The sequence below is a fragment of the Mesoplodon densirostris genome, chromosome 11, assembly GCF_025265405.1.
Source record: "Mesoplodon densirostris isolate mMesDen1 chromosome 11, mMesDen1 primary haplotype, whole genome shotgun sequence".
NCBI lineage: Eukaryota > Metazoa > Chordata > Mammalia > Artiodactyla > Ziphiidae > Mesoplodon > Mesoplodon densirostris.
This window is the reverse complement of record NC_082671.1, coordinates 23,943,311-23,963,426: the sequence shown is the minus strand read 5'-3', so window position 1 is coordinate 23,963,426 and position 20,116 is coordinate 23,943,311. Positions and strand designations below refer to the sequence as shown.

The window sequence follows — 20,116 nt, the reverse complement described above, 5'->3', positions numbered from 1 at the left end:
CTTATTTCAGAGCCTGTTCGACAAAAGTAAGTGGGTGCTCTCTGTGAGATGTTAACCCACACGGCCTACGTCAGCTCTGTAGCTCGCAGTGACCACTCATGTTTGTTGGACACTTACTCTGTGCTAATTACTGAGGGGAGACTAGTGAGCAGGATAAATAAGGTTCCTGCCCTTATGTCATTTACAGTCTAGCAGATGAGACAAAAATTCTTTTCTTTGTCTTAACTAGCACATTTTACTTAAATCATTTATTTATATCACATTCTACTTAAATTATTAACATATACAAGATCTTTAGATGCATTTTGTGTAAGAGCTTGTTCATATCAACATGTACAGACTGTGCAGGGCAATCTCTTGACAAAGTCCAGTGGGTTGGCAAACTGTTATATGTAGGATGGATAGCACAGGGAACTATATTCAATATCCTGTGATAAACCATAGTGGAAAAGAATGTGAAAAAGAATAGATATATATGTATGTTTAACTGAATCACTTTGCTGTACAGCAGAAATTAACACAACTTTGTAAATCGACTATACTTTAATAAATCGTTTTTTTTTTTTTTTTTTTTTCTTTTCTTTTTGCGGTATGCGGGCCTCTCACTGTTGTGGCCTCTCCCGTTGTGGAGCACAGGCTCCGGACGCGCAGGCCCAGCGGCCATGGCTCACGGGCCCAGCCGCTCCGCGGCATATGGGATCCTCCCAGACTGGGGCACGAACCCGCATCCCCTGCATCGGCAGGCGGACTCTCAACCACTGCGCCACCAGGGAGGCCCTAATAAATCGTTTTTAAAAAGCCAAATGGGCTAGTGTATATTTTAAACAAGAATTGTTCTTTCATATTAGAATTTAATAGCACATGTAGGTGGGGTTATAATAGAAAAGCTTGTGGGGTTTTTTTAAAATTAATTTTTATTGGAGTATAGTTGCTTTACAATGTTGTATTGGTTTCCACTTTACAGCAAAGTGAATCAGCTATACATATACATATATCCCCCCTTTTTTGGATTTCCTTCTCATTTAGGTCACCACAGACCATAGAGTAGAGTTCCCTGTGCTATACAGTAGGTTCTCATTAGTTATCTATTTTATACACAGTATCAATAGTGTATATATGTCAATCTCGATCTCCCAATTCATCCCCCCCCTTCCCCCTTGGTATCCATACGTTTGTATTCTACATCTGTGTCTCTATTTCTGCTTTACAAATAAGATCATCTATACCATTTTTCTAGATTCCGCATATATGCATTAATGTGAGATATTTGTTTTTCTCTTTCTGACTTACTTCACTCTGTATGACAGACTCTAAGTCCATCCACATCTCTACAAATGACCCAATTTCCTTCCTTTTTATGGCTGAGTAATATTCCATTGTATATATATGTACCACATCTTCTTTATCCATTCATCTGTTGATGGACATTTAGGTTGCCTCCATGTCCTGGCTATTTTTTTTTTTTTTTTTTTTTTTTTTTTTGCGGTACACGGGCCTCTCACTGTAGTGGCCTCTCCCGTTGCGGAGCACAGGCTCTGGACGAGCAGGCTCAGTGGCCATGGCTCACAGGCCCAGCTGCTCCGCAGCATGTGGGATCTTCCTGGACCGGGGCACGAACTCGTGTCCCCTGCATTGGCAGGCGGACTCTCAATCACTGCGCCACCAGGGAAGCCCATGTCCTGGCTATTGTAAATAGTGCTGCAGTGAATATTGGGGTGCATGAGTCTTTTGAATTATGGTTTTCTCTGGGTATATGTCCAGTAGTAGGATTGCTGGGTCATACGGTAGTTCTGTTTTTAGTTTTTTAAGGAACCTCCATACTGTTCTCCATAGTAGCTGTATCGATTTACTTTCCCACCAACAGTGCAAGAAGACATGCCGATGGCCAAGAGGCACATGAAAAGATGCTCAACATCACTAATTATTAGAGAAATGCAGATCAGAGCTGCAATGAGATACCATCTCACACTGGTCAGAATGGCCACCATCAACAAACCTACAAACAATAAATGCTGGAGAGGGTGTGGAGAAATGGGGTTTGCTTTTTTTAATCTAAACACTAATCGTGCATTATTTTTGGCTTCAGGTGGTTACCCTAACAGCTGATGATAAGACAAGTGTTTCTTTCTCCTCCCTCCGGGGACAAGGTGTCATTTACAACGTCATCGTTAGAGATCCATTTCTAAATACATCTGCAGCTTACGTCCCTGCTCACACGTACGCTTGCAGCTTTGAGACAGGGGAAGATAATTGTTCTTCCCTTGGTGAGTATTTGGATTTCAACTGTGAAAATTCTTCTTTGGCTTTGCCGACCTTTATCAACTAGTACAGAACTTAAGGATATTTAAAAGTGCTTTTCTCTCATTCATTCATGCATTCAGCACATGCCTCCTGAGCCCCTCCGTTACTCCACTCTCTGTTCTAGGCACTGGGATAGAGCAGTGGACAAAACAGACAAAATACTAGCCCTCCTGGAGCCTGCATCTTAGTGGGGGAGACGAGACAGACAAGATACATTTGTGAACTATATCGTATGTGAGATACATGACGAGGGTTAAGAAGCAAGAATTAAGTAGGAAAGGGAGATAACCAGTGAGGGCAAGAGAATTTGAGAAAGCATGGCTCGGGAAGTCCATGCTGAACAGGTAGCATTAGGGGAAAGACCCAGGGTGAGGCAGGGGGCCATGGACGTGTCACTGGCGGGGCAGTGGCAGGGGGTGCCAGGCCGAGGGGACAGCCAGCGCAGAGGCCCTCAGCTGCGAGCCTGCCTCATGTGGCTGCTGGAGCAGGCGGCCTCGCAGGTCCCAGTTTGGACTATAGCTTTTATTCTGAGAGCAATGACAAGGCATTGGAGAGCTTGGGCAGATGGTGCTGATTCATGTTTCAATGGGATCACTCTGGCTGCTTTGTTTCATTTTGTTTTGTTTGAGAAAAATCAGGGGCAAGAGCAGAAATAGGGAGATTGATCAGTAGACCATCACAGTGTCCAGGAGAGAGAGGATGCTGGCAGTGGGGCTGTTGTAAGATCTTGCTGTTTATGTGTATCTAGCATCTTATTTTGAAACAGTTTCACAGAAAAGATGCAGAAATGGTTCAGAGAATTCTGCATAGTCTTCACCAATGGTCCTCAGATGTTAGTTACCATGTTATGCTGTTTGCTTTTTATTCTTTATCTCTATGTACACATATATATATACATTTTTTTTCCTGAAGCATTTGAGAGCAAGTTGCAGACATAGAGACCCTTTTGCCCTTAATGTTTCTATTTATTTCCTTATGTAACTAGTAAAACTATCAAATCACAAAATTAACATTGATATAGTACTGTTATTTAACCTACAGATGTTATCAAATTTCACTAGTTATTCCACCAATGTCCCTTATAACCAGAAGAAAAATTTTTTTTCTGGTCTAGGGTCCATTTCATAATCACATGTTGCATTAAACTGTCTCTTTTATCTTCCTGCATCTGGCACAATTTCTTAGTCTGTTTTTGTCTTTCAAAACCTTTACCTTTTTGAGGAGTACAGGTTATTTATTTTTATAGAACATCCTCAATTTGGGTTTATCTGATGTTTCCTTGTGACTAAGTTCAGATTGTGTATTTTTGGTAGGAATACAAAAGAAATGATGAAGTGTCCTTCTCTAGAGGCACCTGATATCTGTGTTTTCCATTAATGGTGGTAGTAACCCTGATTACTTGGTTAGGGGTGTCGGCCAGGTTTCTCCACTGTGTAGTAACTATTTTCCCCTTTAAGTATCTTTTGGGGAGATACTTTGAGTACAGGTCAATAGTCGTTTCTCAAACTCTTCACTTGCTGGCTTTAGCATCTGGTGAGCTTTGCCTGAAACATTTATTATCAGCCGGTTGCCAAATGGCATTTTTCCATGTTTATCATTCCTTTTATGTTTATAGCTGTAGGAGAGGGAGGGGGTCTAAGGACTGAGCCCTGGGTGCTCCAATGATTAGAGGTCAGGAAATTGAAGAAGATCCCACCAAGGAGACCAAGAAGGAGCAACCAGATTGGTGAAAGGAAAGTGTTTTTTGTAGCTAGGAGAAGAAAGTGTTTAGAGGAAGAGAGAGTGTTCACCTGGGTCAGATGCTGCTGACAGGGCAGCTGAGAAGGAGACTGGAAAATGACCATTGGATTTAGCAACATGGAGGCCACAGGTGCCAGTGAGAGCATTTCAGGGTAGCCTGACTCGAGTATGTTTAAGAACAAATAGGAAGAAAGAAATTGGAAAGAGTTCAAAGAACTCTTTCAAGGAGTTTTGCTCTAAAGAATGAAGTCTGTCGGTTGGGTTCAAGCCAGGGTTTAATGTTTTCTCTCCTCTGCATCCTGCCCAGTCTTCCACTGCCACACGCAAGATCCTTGAGAGGTACAATGCAAGAGACCAGGCAGATATAAGTTCTGCTGGGCTGTATCTTGTCTGGGTTCCTCCGTTTCCTTTCCCCCAAACTCTTTGCACCAGGGCCCCTCCTAATGAGGGTGAGCTCTGGGACCTGTCTTTCCACGTTAGGCGGTGGGGAGGGAAAGGTCCGATCCTACTGTTCCTCCAGCTCAGAGTTGGGTTCTGTGGCTTTTGTCTTCAAGCTCGATGCACACTTGGATGCCTTTCCTGAGCTTGGAGTAGGGCGGATGGACCCACATTGCCTTTTAATTAAAACCTTGGCCTGTGTCATAGCTAAAGTGATTCCGTCATGATTAAAAACACTAAACATTGGCTCCCCTGTGTCTTCCCCTCCCGCTCACCCCTTTGTCTTCATTTTCCCCAGAATTCCTACCTTGTATTGTCTCTAGATTCTGCTTATGAAATCTCTCCTCTCGGGCTTTACTTGTATGTTTAACTTTTTCTCTCCTTCCTTCCTGGTACTGTGATCAGAGATTCTACTTAGTTCCTCTCTGCTGTCTAATGTCCTGGAGGAACATATCTAACTGTGTGCCAGTTTTTCTTGGGTTGCTGTCTTTGATGACTGCACCACTTGCTGGAAACTTCTGCTAGATTTTCACTTGAAAAAAATTATCCCACTGAACTGCATGTTTTTGCTCTAAGGATTGAATCGTAGAACTGCTGTCAGCCGCAGGTCTGAAATAAGCAGGATGTTGCAGTAACTCTCATTTCATCTTTCTTTTGAGCTCTTCATTCTCAGAGAAACTGATATGTAGGTATATTTTATGCCCTGCAAATTGTGGTCCTCTGTCTGTGTTCCTTATCTAAATGTAGGTCTTCATGGTATCCATCTGAACACTCAAGTATTTTATGTGTTTTGACGTGTGGTCAGTTTGTAACACTTCACATGAGTTTGCATAGGTGCTTTGTTTTTGTTTTTAGTTCGGGGATGATTTGCTTGTGTTTATCTCAAAGGTGTCATGATGGTGGTGAATTTAGCGGATCTGTTTTTCCCTTCAATAGGGTTTTTCTTTCGAATCCTGTTTTTTCTATTTAAGTTTGTGCCGATTGAGGATCACAGGATTTGGATTCTTCGGCATCAGGGAGCATATTGTGCTTCATCATTAGTTATTACACTACATTTTTTTCCAAAGCAACATGTATAATTGAGAAGATTGGTAGTAATTTGTTCATGTGTTACTTATAGAATAATACATCTTCTTTAATTTAATGTGAGTTTTGCTTAAAATCTTTTGTTATGGAAAATTTCAGTGAACCTCCATATATCATAATCTCGCCTTAGCAATTTTGATTCATGGCCGTTATCTTGTTGCAGTTATACACCCACCTGTGTCCCTGTGCCCCCCCCATCACTGGATTCTTTTAGAGTGGGTCCCTAATGGTCATTTTGCTTACGAAATTTTAGTACAATATGTATATCTTAAAGATAAGTGCTGTTTTTAAATATATATATACCCACAGTATCATTAACACAAGTCTCAATGAAAAATATTGAAGATAATTCCTTAATAGCGTCAGATTCACAGCCAGTGTTTACATTGTCCCAGGCTTCTTAATTGTTTTTCACGGTTTTGTTTGTTTGAATCAGGTTTCAGATGAGGTCTGCACATGGTTTTTAGTTGATGTGTGTCTTAAATCCCCTTTAAGCCATCGGTCTCCCTCCCCCAACCCTCCTTTTTTTCTTGTAGTTTATTTGTGAAGAAACAGTTATTTGTTTTAGGCACACTCTCTCTCCTCCTCCTTTCCCACTTCTCCCCCATCCCCTCCCCCAAATGTGTCGTGGGTAGTATTGCAGACCTTCATCGGGAAGCAGTGTTGTCTGATTTCTCTTTTTGTGACACCAGCAACCATTGGTATTCACCGCCCACATAGAGTAGGTCATTAGGGGTGGCAAAGATGTTTTTAAAATAAGTTATACACGTATGGAATAAACTATTGTCAGTTCACTTTGCTTTTTTTCATGAAGCTTTGTTCTATATTAATTCAATTCAAAGTATCAAATTCGATGTATTATGCACTCAGTTTTCATTATTTTTAGGAAGAGTATCTACCAAAGTGTTCTTCACTCTTTTTGCCCTGCTTGGTCTCTTCATCTGTTTCTTTGGACACAGATTCTGGAAAACAGGTATTTTGTCTAATATAGTTGCTATTTACATGCCTTGTGGTCTTTTTTCTGAAATGCTGCTGGGGAATTTATGACCTGTAAGGAGAGTAAGCAACTGGCTACCTCCACTATCTTTATAAATTTGTAGCTGGTTTTTTTTCTTTCTTTCTTTTTTTTTTTTTTTTTTTTGCGGTACGCGGGCCTCTCACTGTTGTGGCCTCTCCCGTTGCGGAGCGCAGGCTCCGGACGCGCAGGCTCAGCGGCCATGGCTCACGGGCCCAGCCGCTCCGCGTCACGCGGGATCCTCCCAGACCGGGGCACGAACCCGCGTCCCCTGCATCGGCAGGCGGACTCCCAACCACTGCTCCACCAGGGAAGCCCTTGTAGCTGGGGTCTTTTAGTAAAGATTCTACTGAATTACAATGCATTTTGATTTTTTCTCTTTTCTCAACAATGGAATGCAACCTTCTGTTATTAAGAGGGGAATAAAATTTGATTTGTGCATCAAAACTTCAATTGCTAGATTGACTAGTTGACCAAAGATTACTAATTAGAAATCAGGACGTCTGTGTAAAAATATATATGGATTTTGGTGATGGTGATTGACATGGTTTCATGTAAATCAGGCTGCAGTGTACAGTACAGGGAGGTCGAAATGTCTGCACAGCCCTGGGAGGTTCAGACAGCAAATGGGAACTCCACAGTCTGCTCAGTGAAACCCAGTGGGGGAAGTAGAATATGAATTATGCTCATTGAATTGATTTGAATTCTTTGGGCTTTTTTTTTTTGCGGTACACGGGCCTCTCACTGCTGTGGCCTCTCCCGCTGCGGAGCACAGGCTCCGGACGCGCAGGCCCAGCGGCCATGGCTCACGGGCCCAGCTGCTCCGCGGCATGTGGTATCTTCCCGGACCCGGGCACGAACCCGTGTCCCCTGCATTGGCAGGCGGACTCGCAACCACTGCACCACCAGGGAAGCCCTGGGCTGACTTTTATATAACTAATGTTTGCAGTTACTTAAAAAAAAAAAAAAAAAAAAATCCTTATATAATTCATTAACAGGCAGTATAATGAGCATCAAGGGGAGAGTAAACATAATCTTGATCTTATAAAACTCTTTCAAACTTGCTTTAATAAATTGTTTGAAGCAGCAACTCCTTTCCCTCCATTACTATACTTTTTTTCTTGATTGAGAAGAGAATATTGTGAAGAATATTTAATTTCTCAAAGTGTAGAATGATTCTATAATACAGAATTTAATTGTTAAGCTGTATGCAAGGTCCCAAAGGTTTTTTATAGATAGGTTTTTTATAGATATATAGGTTTATATAGATTTATAGGTTTTTTTATAGATAAAGGCAATGGTTGATGTTCATCCTAAACAGGAAAGGATGACTTAAAAGAAGACATAAAAGTCACATTTTGCTTTGAAATATATATATTTTTTAACCTTTCAAATTGTATTCTTGCTCATGTAATGAATTGAAATCTAGTCTGTAATTTCAGATCAGACACAATGACAAAAGTACTATTTTTGTTTTAAGTAGGAAGTATAAATATATTAAAATGAGCTATGAAATTAACAATTAACTGACCAATTGAAATTGACCTATATACAAGAAAATGTATCCAATAGTTAATACTTTAATTTGTACCCATTTAATAATATTTACTCCCAATAACTTCTGAATTTTTCCTGCCTTTTAGATAGTTATTTCTCTTCTCTGAATGCCCTCATGTGTAAATTCTGGGAACTGAAGCATGTATTTGTAGATTAGACATTTAAATTGCATTTACTAACTGTAGCTTTTGTTTTTTTTCCTTCCTTGGTCGTTTGCTACTAGAACTATTCTTTATAGGCTTTATCTTCATGGGATTCTTCTTTTATATACTGATTACAAGACTGACACCTATTAAATATGATGGTAAGTGAAAATAATATAGTTTAATTGAGTGTTCAAAAAGGTAGGCACCGTTTACACCCACCTTTCCTTCTACAGTTTGACCAGTATTGTGTGTGATATCCTCTTACGTGTGTAAAATAACTGGCCACCTGTGCTCTACACATGTTTTCTAAACTACTCCTTCAGACCTTCTCTCCCGGGTTTTTAATCTACCTGGTGAATTCCTTGGTCCTGAGGGAAATGAAGGGCCGTATTGATTATAAACCTGTGTTCCAGCTGTGTGGTATATAGCCCATATGACCTTTACAGCAATCAGAGTGTTAGGATTTTATTTACCTTAAAACAAACACAACCCCTCCTTCCTTGTCACATTGAACAGAATGCTTGTCACCCCTTCTTCCTCTGCCCCAATTATAGGTTGTACCAAGCCATGCCTGTCACTAGTCCTTGGAGGTTTAGCTCCCAGGCTGGTTTCCAGCCTCAGACCGGGCCCTCCCTAGAGAGGGCCTCCCCATGCTGGTTTCACTGCACCACTGATGCGCCTTTGGTGCCTGACCCAGAGAAAGGCTAGGCTGGCTTTGGTAATGGTATAGTGTGTCTGAGCGTGCGGTTGGAAAAGCTTCCTCTGATCTAACCGTTCATCCTCTTTCCTTGTGCAGTCCGCCTGGTTCTGACAGCCGTTGCTGGAAGTGTCGGTGGGATTTTCTTGGTAGCTGCTTGGTGGCGATTTGGAATCCTTGTGCTCTGCATGCTGTTTGTTGGACTGGTGCTGGGGTTCCTCGTCTCATCAGTGACTTTCTTCACTCCACTGGGTAGGAGATGTGTAACTAATGTTACGTGTGTTCAGTTCATTGTTTAAAGAGTTCATTTCAGCTCTCTAGTACACATATCCCCTCGTCAGGGATTTGGGGCCTCTCCTTAGAGAGTTCTGGAAATTTGCACTGATAATGTGGCACTTTGGGGAGGGTCAGTACCAGTAAGAATCCCTCTTTCCTCAAAGGCGTTCTTTATAGATAATTCTAGAATGTCTTTGGAGGTAGCTTTGTATCTATTTGTCATGATAAGGGCAGTGTGGGTGTGTGTTTCTGTTAGTTGAAATTAAGGGAGCTAAAGGGAATTCTTTATATATGGCAGAATGGTGGTTTTCGTTTTTTATTTGTTAAACCCTGGAACTCTTTCTTCAAGTGAATTTTAAGCAGAAGCCTGATACACCCCACAGATAAATTTGGTGCTGCTCTGATGGCTGCTGAGCTGAGGAACCTGGTGCTTCGTCCCCCATCTTCTCTTTCCCCCTAACCTCTGCTCCCACCCTTTGCCAAACCCCGAGTATTCCCAAAGTACCTACTTGTAGTCATCCTAGGGCAGTAGCAAAGGGATGGTTCTGGGGATTTTTTGAAGTTATTCAATTTCTATCAGTTTTTAAAATCTAGTTAGCTTGTAAGTTAACTTCCTTTTGTAGGGGAGGAAAACTTTTCCTTCCACCCTTCTAGGTTCTTTGGCTGCTCTAATAATTAAATTGACATAAGACAGATCAATAGGAGAAAAACAGATTTAATTTCGTGCCACAGGAGTCCCATAAAAATATAAGACTCACAGGCAGTCAAGCAGTTGAGACTTATCTGCCATCCCGAGCTAAGAAATGGAATGGAGTCTGGGGCTTCAAAGAGGGGGAGGGCAGTTTACAGGAACATAGGAAGAGCAGATGTTTGCCATGCAGGTAAGTCTTTCAGATAAAAAGTTATCTCTGGTAATTGCTTTCGTTCTGGGCCAGGCCCCTGATCTAAATTCTTTTAGGCAGTTAAGGGAAAGAAAAGTTTTTCTGAATCTGCTGGGTCTTGATTGCCTTTCAGCTCATGCCAAAGGGACACATTTTGGGGTGCCCTATTCTGTTTCCCTTCACTTTGCAGTTGTACAATAACTTAACATTTCTTGTTTGTTGTCAAAAATGCAAAAAAAGGAGTATCTACACACTACTATATTTAAAACAGATAAACAACAAGGCCCTACTATATACCATGGGAACTATATTCAATATCTTGTAATAACCTATAATGGAAAAGAATCCAAAAAAGAATATATTTATGTGTATGTGTGTGTGTATAACTGAATCACTTTTGCTATACACCTGAAACTAACACAACATTGTAAATCAACTATATTTCAATTAGGAAAAAAAAGGGAGTATCTACATTCAAAAGTATTAGGCTATTTCCTTCTTGTGACAATGTTTAGTTCTTATATAATAATATCAGATTAAAGGTGATGAAAATGTTAGATATAAGAATAGCTGTCTCAAAAAAAAAAAGAGTGCCTGTCTCTTGAGGCTGTCAGTTCTTGAGAACACAGGATATTGAGTGCAGATGGCTCTCTAAAGATTTTTTTTTTTAAGATCAGAGAGAATTGGTGACCTGTGTGTTTACTGACCATTCCAGGGCCCTTTGTTCTGATTTTAGCAAACCTATAGCCGAGTTCATTTCCACAGGCCCCACTGCAGGTAGCTTTTTATCTACCTGCAAAGTAGTGTTGTTTAGATTTGACTAAATGACAGGTTCCCAGGGATGTCTGTTGAAAATGCAGATTCAGAACTCTACTCTAGAAGTGCTAAATCAAATACTACTTAATGAGCTCCCTCCCTTTTTGTTAATGCTTAGAGGATGGAGGGATGATGGGTTAGAATTGTTTGCAGTTGATGTATTGAACTATCTTATTTTTGGTAGTTCATGTATGAACTATCTCATTGCTTAAGGACATTTAGGGTGAGTGTCTCCTTAATAAGAGTGGGTGCAAACTCTTTTTTCTTTTTTTTTGCGGTACGCCGGCTTCTCACTGTTGTGGCCTCTCCCGTTGCAGAGCACATGCTCCGGACGCGCAGGCTCAGCGGCCATGGCTCACGGGCCCAGCCGCTCCGCGGTATGTGGGATCTTCCTGGACCCAGGCACGAACCGGTGTCCCCTGCGTCAGCAGGCGGACTCTCAACCACTGCGCCACCAGGGAAGCCCTGCAAACTCATATTTTTAAGTATTAAAATTTGAGAAAGATTTGGCTGACCTCTCAGATCTAATTAAATTACTGTTTTCACGTTATTATGTGTCTACCCAAGAGCTTGTACTCTGAAAGGGTCAGTGTTCACATGCCTGGCATCATAACTACTATTTTTTTCAAATTTATTTTACTCAAGTAGAGTTGATGTACAAGGTTGTGTTACATAACTCCTCTTTTTAATCCTGCATTCCTTTTTTTAAAACCACATGTGCATTTTGTGAAGGTTAGTGTAGTTGACCTCGAGATCTGATCCATCCATTCACCTCACTGCAGCATGTTGCAGTTTGCTTCCTGAGAATGTGGGGTCTCCAGGTCAGAGTCCCTCACTATGGAACTCCCCCTCTTTCAGGATACATGGGTCTCAAGATATGGGGCCACCTCCAGTTGGACTGAGTGACAGTGCCAGTGTCAATATGAAATAATTGTCAGATTTATATTCTTGCTATTTAAACGTAATTTATAATAGGAGTTCTTATATATCTGTCCTGGGTCACCCCAAGGTGTGCTGGACTTTGGAGAAGGGTTTAGTAGGGCAGATAAGTGGTTGGCTCCCAACTTTCCTGATGCCTGAGGAAATCTTCTCTTCCAGTGTGCAGTGGCTGGGCAGGAAATGCATTGATGGTAAAAACCTATTAAATCGGGCTTCCCTGGTGGCGCAGTGGTTGAGAATCTGCCTGCCAGTGCAGGGGACACGGGTTCGAGCCCTGGTCTGGGAGGATCCCACATGCCGCGGAGCAACTAGGCCCATGAGCCACAACTACTCAGCCTGCGCATCTGGAGCCTGTGCTCCGCAACAAGAGAGGCCGTGATAGTGAGAGGCCTGCGCACCGCAATGAAGAGTGGCCCCCGCTTGCCACAACTGGAGAAAGCCCTCGCACAGAAACGAAGACCCAACACAGCCAAAAATAAATAAATAAAGAATTATTTTGCCTTCCTTACTGAATTACTTATTAAAAAAAAAGACCAAAACTTTAATATTAAAAAAAACCCTATTAAATTGATTTTGCTGCTTATATGGGGGTTCATATGGTTAACTCTGAATGCCACTTATATTTTTTACTTTGCAGTACAAAATCATGGAATCATTGAAATTTGTAGCTAGAAGGGACGATTTGAAGCTTGGGGATGAAGTAGTTCAACCTTCTCATCTTATGGGTTAGGAAACTGAGGCCCAGCATCACAGCTGGTAAATGGAAGAGCTTGGACTAGTCCAGCCTCTTCTAAATTATCCTGGTAATAAATGCAGAGCATTTACCTGCTTGATTTTCCTCCCACCCCTCTACCTTCTTAGGACACTCCCTTCAAAGGGGATTGTATTGACTGTTAAGTGAAAAAAGTCAGTTCATATCTAATTGCTGACATATTCCCTGGTTGTTAAATTAAATCTTCGATGTACGTCTATGTTCACACGTTGAGAAAATGAAATGTAACTTGGTGAACCTGTTGTTTACTCTTGATTTCTTTTTGCTTTTCCAGGAAACCTAAAGATTTTCCGTGATGACTCAGTGTTCTGGGTGACCTTCTCTTGTATAGCTATTCTCATTCCAGTGGTTTTCATGGGCTGCCTAAGAATAGTAAGTGTCATCGGGTCAGTTTATTCATCCTCTTGTCCTGGGCCTTCAGTTGTTTTGCATTTTTATTCACCAGAGAGAGCTGTCTGATTATCTGTATCAGATGATTGATTTTTAAATAGCCTTGTTACTGTGAAAGCAAGAGTTGTAGTTACGATGACCTAGTTACGATGTTTTTTCCATCAAGTGATGCAGGTCATCCCTCTTTTGACAGCACAAGCAGAGAAGGTAGGGCTTACAGTAATGCAACAATCTGCTGGATTGTTCATTTCAGCCGTCTCTCCAGAAGAATGGTTCTTAATCTACTTAGAATTTATTGTTGAAGTTCTTTCACAGGGAAGATATTTTCTATGATGAGGGAAACTTTTACCAACTGTAGGTGTTGAAGATTGTTTTCAGTTTATATTTTCAGGTAACCTTTATTCAGCTGTAAGACTTGGTCTCTCTTCACATGCTCTGAGGGAGAAGTGATTCCCTGGGATTGAGGCCAGTGACCAGAGTTAAAGACTATTATTGTTCTACCAGAGGTTCCGCCTAAACGCTTCTGCTCTTCCACAGCTGAACATACTGAGTTGTGGATTCATTGGCGCCTATTCGGTGGTCTTGGCTGTTGACAGTTACATGTACACAAGCCTTTCCTACATCACTTTGAACGTACTGAAGAGAGTGCTCCACGTGGATTTCCGCAGAGCTTTCATAAATGTGCCTTTTCAAACGAATGGTAAGACTCTAAATCCGAGAACCAAGTGATAGTCAGATAGGAATATTGGCCCACCTGTGCTAACAAGAACTCTTGGTAACCAGATTGAAAGAAGATTAACTGGACAATAGGAGGAAATTCACACCATCCCAATGCTGTAAGAGCCCTGTGTTAATAACTTAGGATTATAGGAATGAAGAATTTAAATTTGTAAGGTGGCTGAAAGTCGTACTTCTAAAAATCTAGTAAATGAACTTTATTAAGAAATTTCTAAGCCAGGATTACTAAGGTTTACCTGGTCAATTCCCAGTTGTAAGAAAAATGCTGAGAATAAAGCTGTTTGGCACCTCATGAGTAGGGGTGGGGTGAGGGGTGAGAACGACAACCTGATTTTTTTAAGCTATTCCCTTGTTTTCCTCCTATAAAGAAGCACGTCATTTGCTAATCAAAGTGAATTTGGTTTTCAATCAGTAGTTGTATTTTTCCTCAATTATAAGAGTCTACCCGTTAAAGATTTTCCATTAACTTTTTGAAAAAAATGACTACTAAATTAAATGTTCACAAAGATGATAAGCTATGTTGGTTTCAGAAATGTTAGAATAGCAAGGATGGAAAAGCAGGTCCTAGAATTGAAGATACATAAGCACCATTGTGATTGTTATGAATGTTTAAGGGCAAGTCTTTCCCTCTGCTATCCTGAGCCTGCCCTCATTATTTAAGAGGTTGATGGTAAAAACCTTGAAATCCACATGTCTTGGAAGTTTGACAGTATCTTGCCAAGCCTTCTGCTAGAAGCTCAGTACAATTTGTTGAATCTTTTCATGCATTTCTGTATCCACTCTATGAGTGGGGTGGGATGGCAAAAAAGAGCATCATGACGTTCCAATGATGTACATTTGTGAGATCACTGCCTTTCCCCCCACCTCTGGAGAAACACAGCAAACAACAAACAGCTGTGTCTGTGGGCACTAGTCATAAAATACTGGAATGCCCAGGATCCAAACAACTGATTCCTTTACAACCTGTCTGGACTTTCAAATGCCTGTAATTGGAAACTCCTATTTTAAAATATAAGTCCATAGCTTCCTCACTTATTCCTTGGCTGGTAAGTGAGGATACACATGTATGTTTGGACCAACTTACCAGAAAGTCTAATATTCACTGAGAAAAGATGATACAGATTGAGGCTATGAAATGTTGTCTTCGATCTGTGTTAGGTTTTAAAACACAAGATTCAAACTGTGCTTCTCTACCGTTCTTTAGACTTTATTATCCTGGCAGTATGGGGGATGCTGGCTGTAAGTGGAATTACGTTACAGATTCGAAGAGAAAGAGGGCAACCGTTTTTCCCTCCCCACCCATACAAGTTATGGAAGCGAGAGCGTGAGCGCAGAGTGACGAACATCCTGGACCCCAGCTACCACATTCCTCCACTGAGAGAGAGGCTCTACGGCCGACTAGCCCAGATCAAAGAGCTCTTTCAGAAGGAACAGCCAGCCGGAGAAAGGACGCCCCTGCTTCTGTAGATGCGGAGGGCTTGGTCAGCGCCATCTTGAAGTACAACCCAGGTACCGCCTCAGATTGGGTGTAGCTGCCTTGCTGCTTCAGCAGTCTCTGGGGCAAGTCTGCTAAGAAACCAGCTTCTGTGTCCGTGCTTTGTACAGTGTTGTGGTCTCCTTATTGATACAGGGCAAGGGTATACCAGGGAGATGACAGTAATTCTAAGTGAGAGGGAGAAAGATGGCCAAAAAGTTGGTGGTAGGGAGGTTTTTCCTTATTATGAAATACTTAAGAAATTACCTTTTGGTTTATAAATATATGTCAACTTATTCCATTAAATAGATACGCTTAAAAAAACAAAAAAGGAACTTGAAAACAATGGTTCTCCTGTAAAGCCCTGGTGTGTTTTTTTTTTTTATAACACCTTGAACAGTTCTATCACCTGAGTCTGTCCAAACTCGGGGGCCAGGGCACGGAGGGTGGTTTAATTTAAGGGTTGGACTGAACTTTTATATGTCCCTGTGTTTGGAGCTTTGGGAATTTGAAACTGGGCCTTTGGACTTCAGAGTACAAAACAGGGAAAACTAACTTATTTTCTTACTAATAGCAGTCTGATTACTTAGTTGCATCTTTCTTAGTATCATATATTATCAAAAAGTACCCTTCTTTTGTTTATGGTAAAATACATATTTACCGTATCGATCATTTTTTAAGTATATAGTTCAGTAGGTACCCCTCGTCTTTGCCTTTTGTTGCTTAAAATGGTAATTTAAATAGCTAAATTATTCCAATTATTTGAAAGTAGGTCCATTTATGTAGATAATAGAGCTTTTAAATGGATGATTTATTTATATTCCAGATTTAAAAATGGCCTTTTTTTTTTTCTTTCAAGACCTTTTAAAATAGTGTTGATAGCTGATCTCTAATTGAAACTGCATTCGATGACATATGAATTGTTTTATTTTTAGGAGACAAATTGGCTCCTAGCTTCATCCATAATCCCATTAATATGGAAACCTTTAAAAAAATTGCATTTTGTAGTTCTTTCTGCTAAATTAAGTTGTTAGAGCATTGGCACAGTTTCAGAAAATCTGTGCATGAAGCCTTTGTTTGTCCTGTCTGTGTTGTAAAGCGCTGAGGAGGGCATCGGGAAGGACTCAGGTGTTTAATAGAGCTGCTTTCAGTGACTTGGACTCTGTAAGGAGAGTCCCTTCAGTTTTGACTTTGTTCCACCACAAGAAAGCGCCCGATGCCCTGGGCTGCATCCCTTCTCCTCACGGCCTTTTAACTGTCGGAGCCTCTGCTGAGGAGGTTCTGCCTTGCATTTGGAGCTGGGGACTCTGACGTGCCTGAGTGGCCTTGAGGTCGGTTGTGGTTGTTGCATTCCCATTTGTAAGTTAACCGCTGTTTAAATGATGCTGCTTTTCAGAGGTTTTCAATGGACAGTAGGTTTCTGAAGTTTCGGGTAACTGGAAAATTTTCAACTCGCTCTTAAAAGTGTTCTGGTAAGGTTGAAACAAAATGAAAAAATGTATGACTAATCATTTCTTGCATTGAAAAATTATACACAGGTGTTTGTTTACTATTTATTTTGTAATCTTCACTGTTTATATAACTTCAAAAACACTTAAACTTGAAGAAAAAATGTGTTTTTTTAATAATTCACTGTAGGGATTCTGGATTCTGCTGTATTGTTGTAAATTCTAACAAAGTTATATGGAATATGTGTGAATTTTTTCCTATACCATCAAAATGCACTGCCAGTAAAGAGTATAAAGACAAAACACACTTTCTTGGAGGGGGGAGACAAAGTGTTTAAAATTTTTCAATGATAATTTGTGAGTAATAAGTCCGTATAATTTTTTAATAATAAATACCTATTTTGAAAAAATGCTAAGAAGTCTCATTATTATAAAATTCCTATAAAATTTTTTACCAACTGTATTTTTGTACCAAAGTAACAAGACATGAGAGGACTGTTTCATAGCTATAAAAACAAAATTATTTAATCTGGACAAACAATTCTTTATTAAAAAAGTCAGTTTAAGTATAAATGGAATGATAGGAAATGAACAAAATGTGGGATAATGTGTTAAAAGTCATATCCTTTGGGGCTTCCCTGGTGGCACAGTGGTTGAGAGTCCGCCTGCCGATGCAGGGGACATGGGTTCGTGCCCCGGTCCGGGAAGATCCCACATGCCGTGGAGCGGCTGAGCCCGTGAGCCATGGCCGCTGAGCCTGCGCGTCCGGAGCCTGTGCTCCGCAACGGGAGAGGCCACAACAGTGAGAGGCCCGCGTACCGCAAAAAAAAAAAGTTATATCCTTTGTTAAAAGGAAAGCTGATGTCTTTAATGCATTAGTTTGTGTTGTCTTTAGTACTTCAGTTGTGTCAAACAAGAAAAATAGTGTTGCTGGAAACTTGGTTCTACTATTTAAATGTTTTGGTTCTGATTAACCTATTGTAGATTAGCTACTAGATTGCCAAACCACAGCAGCTAACCGGTGCTATAGACCAGTTGAGTTCTATGTAAATTGGGATAGAAAACTGGTTCTAACAAAGAAATTGCTAGAATATTAGACCAGGAGTGAACTTCAGAGATAATGTTAACTGATCTTAACATGTTATCATGTTATTTTATACCTGAGGAAATTCTTAACCAAGGAGTAAATTATATGAAGTCACAGTTATCAAATAATAGTGCCCAGACCAAAATTTGAGAACTCCCTATCCAAATGTGCTTTATACTCTGTCATAATGAAAATGTAATTCTTTGATTATTTTCAGTTTTCTTCTGTTGGTGAATTGGTAGGAAGCTCCTATGCTCCTAATATTGCCATGATCTCTACTTTTGGGGAGTTATTAATTTTACACAGTGAAAACATGTTTTTCCAAGTTAATTCTCTGTGGTCATGGACCATTTCCTATTCATTACAAAGTACATGATAGATACTTAAAATTTCCAATATCCTTAAGTATTTCTCCACAGCAGCATTTGTAAAGAATTTTTTGGTATAAAGTTCACTCCTTGATGCTGTACTTGATACCTGTTATTAACCTTCATTAAAACCCCAGAATTCTTGGCTCATCTCCTGAGAACTGGGTGGAGGCTTTCCCATTGTGCTACAGCCCTTCTTGGGAGGGAGGCTACCTGTGTTTTCCTTTTTGCTATGGGCTGAGTTGTGTTCCCCCCTCCCAATTCATACGTTGAAGCCCTCACCTCCCAGTACTTCAATATGTGACTGTATTTGGAGAGAGGGCTTTATTAAAGAGATAATTAAGTTAAAATGAGGCCGTTAGGGTGAGCCCTCATCTAATCTCACTAGTGTCTTTACAAAAAGATTAGAACATACAGAGACCCTGGGGCAAGGTACATGTGAGGACACAGAGAGAAGGTGGCCGTCTGCCAGCAGAGGAGAGAGGCCTCAGAAGAAACCAGCCTTGATCTTGGACTTGCAGCCTCCAGAACTGCGAGAAAGTTTCTGTTGTTAAGCCACCCAGTCTGTGGTATTTTGTTATGGCGGCCCTAGCAGACTAGTACACTTTACAAGTCCTTTTATCCTGATGGTTGATTGAAAGACATCTGGGCACTCTGGCCACTACGTTTGCAAGGACCACTCTTTATGAAATTGAGGTAGAGAGGGGCTCAAGTTTAGCGGAAACTTGGGCTTACCAGGGACTACCCCATAATCATTACACGGGGGAGGCTGGCAGTTCTGGATGAAGCTACATCAGCACCAGGGGCAACATTTTAATAACTGAAATACAATGAATGGTAATAGTCTGATTTCGATCTCACCTTCACTCATTCACTCAATATTTTGTTGAGTTCCTAAATGCCAGGCATTGCCTTGGGGCCTAGAAGATGACAAACAATACAGGCCTGGTCGCTGCTTCAGGGCTTAGAGTGTGGTAAGTGAGACAGATACTAAAATAGTTACAGAAGAAGTAACAATATGCAATGAAAATCTCCAACGGAATTGGGGGTGGACTGAGATGCCAGGGAAGAATTCCTTGAGGAAGTGACATTTAAGTGGAGATTTGGAGGAAGAGCAGGACCACAGGAGGCTCAGTGCATTCCATGCAGTGGAGGAAAAGCACCAACAAAAGCCTGGAGGCCTTCCCTTCTCATTTTGGAGGTGCCCCAGTGGAGTCTCACTTGTATGCCCACCAGTCATTATAGCCCTTCATTTTGGTGCTTGGTGGGAATCAGCTCTCCTATTCTCAGCTTTTGACATTCTGAGCAGTTGATCCAGACCAGGATGTTGTCAGGTTTTGTTTTGTTTTCTTTAAAATCGAGTAATAATTGACATATCAACATTGTATAAGTTGAAGGTGTACAATGTGTTGATTTAATACATTTATATATTACAATATGATTATCATCACAGCATTAACTAACATCTCTTATCATGTCACATAATTATTTCTTTTTTTGTGGTGAGAACAGTTAAGATTTAGTTTATTAGCAACTTTTAAGTTTATAATACAATACTGTTGACTATAATCACTATGCTGTATATTAGATCTCCAGAATGTATTTATCTTCTAGTTTTAAGTTCATACCTTTAAACGTCTCCCCAGTTCCCCTACCCCTAGCCCCTGGTAACTACCATTCTGCCCTCTGTTAGTAGGAGTTTGGCATTATTAGATCACACGGATGAGTGATATTGTAGTGTTTGTCTTTCTCTGCTGACTTATCTCACGAAGCATAACGCTCTCAAGGTCCATCCATGTTGTCACAAATGGCGGAATTTCCTTCTTTCCCATGGCTGAATAATATTCAGTTGTATACAAATGCAACATCTTTATCCATTCATCCGTTGAAGGACACTTAGATTGTTTCCCTATCTTGGCTATTGTGAATAATGCTGCAGCTGAAGTA

The 20,116-nt window shown here is 40.8% G+C and overlaps 1 protein-coding gene across 2 annotated transcripts in view; it reads left to right on the top strand.

The window, feature by feature from the left end:
• The window catches only part of TM7SF3 (transmembrane 7 superfamily member 3), a 45,979-nt gene that overhangs the window by 22,585 nt on the left and 3,278 nt on the right, over window positions 1–20,116 (top strand). Inside the window, exons 6-12 of one of the 2 annotated variants that reach the window (XM_060113657.1) lie at window positions 2,087–2,264; window positions 6,452–6,538; window positions 8,361–8,441; window positions 9,080–9,232; window positions 12,939–13,036; window positions 13,592–13,754; window positions 14,997–15,301. In XM_060113657.1, the coding sequence (XP_059969640.1) occupies window positions 2,087–2,264; window positions 6,452–6,538; window positions 8,361–8,441; window positions 9,080–9,232; window positions 12,939–13,036; window positions 13,592–13,754; window positions 14,997–15,259 (1,023 nt within the window). In that variant the 3' untranslated portion in view covers window positions 15,260–15,301. Of the gene's footprint in view, window positions 1–2,086; window positions 2,265–6,451; window positions 6,539–8,360; window positions 8,442–9,079; window positions 9,233–12,938; window positions 13,037–13,591; window positions 13,755–14,996; window positions 17,106–20,116 lie in introns of those variants that run through there. The other variant, XM_060113656.1, reaches the window with a different exon arrangement.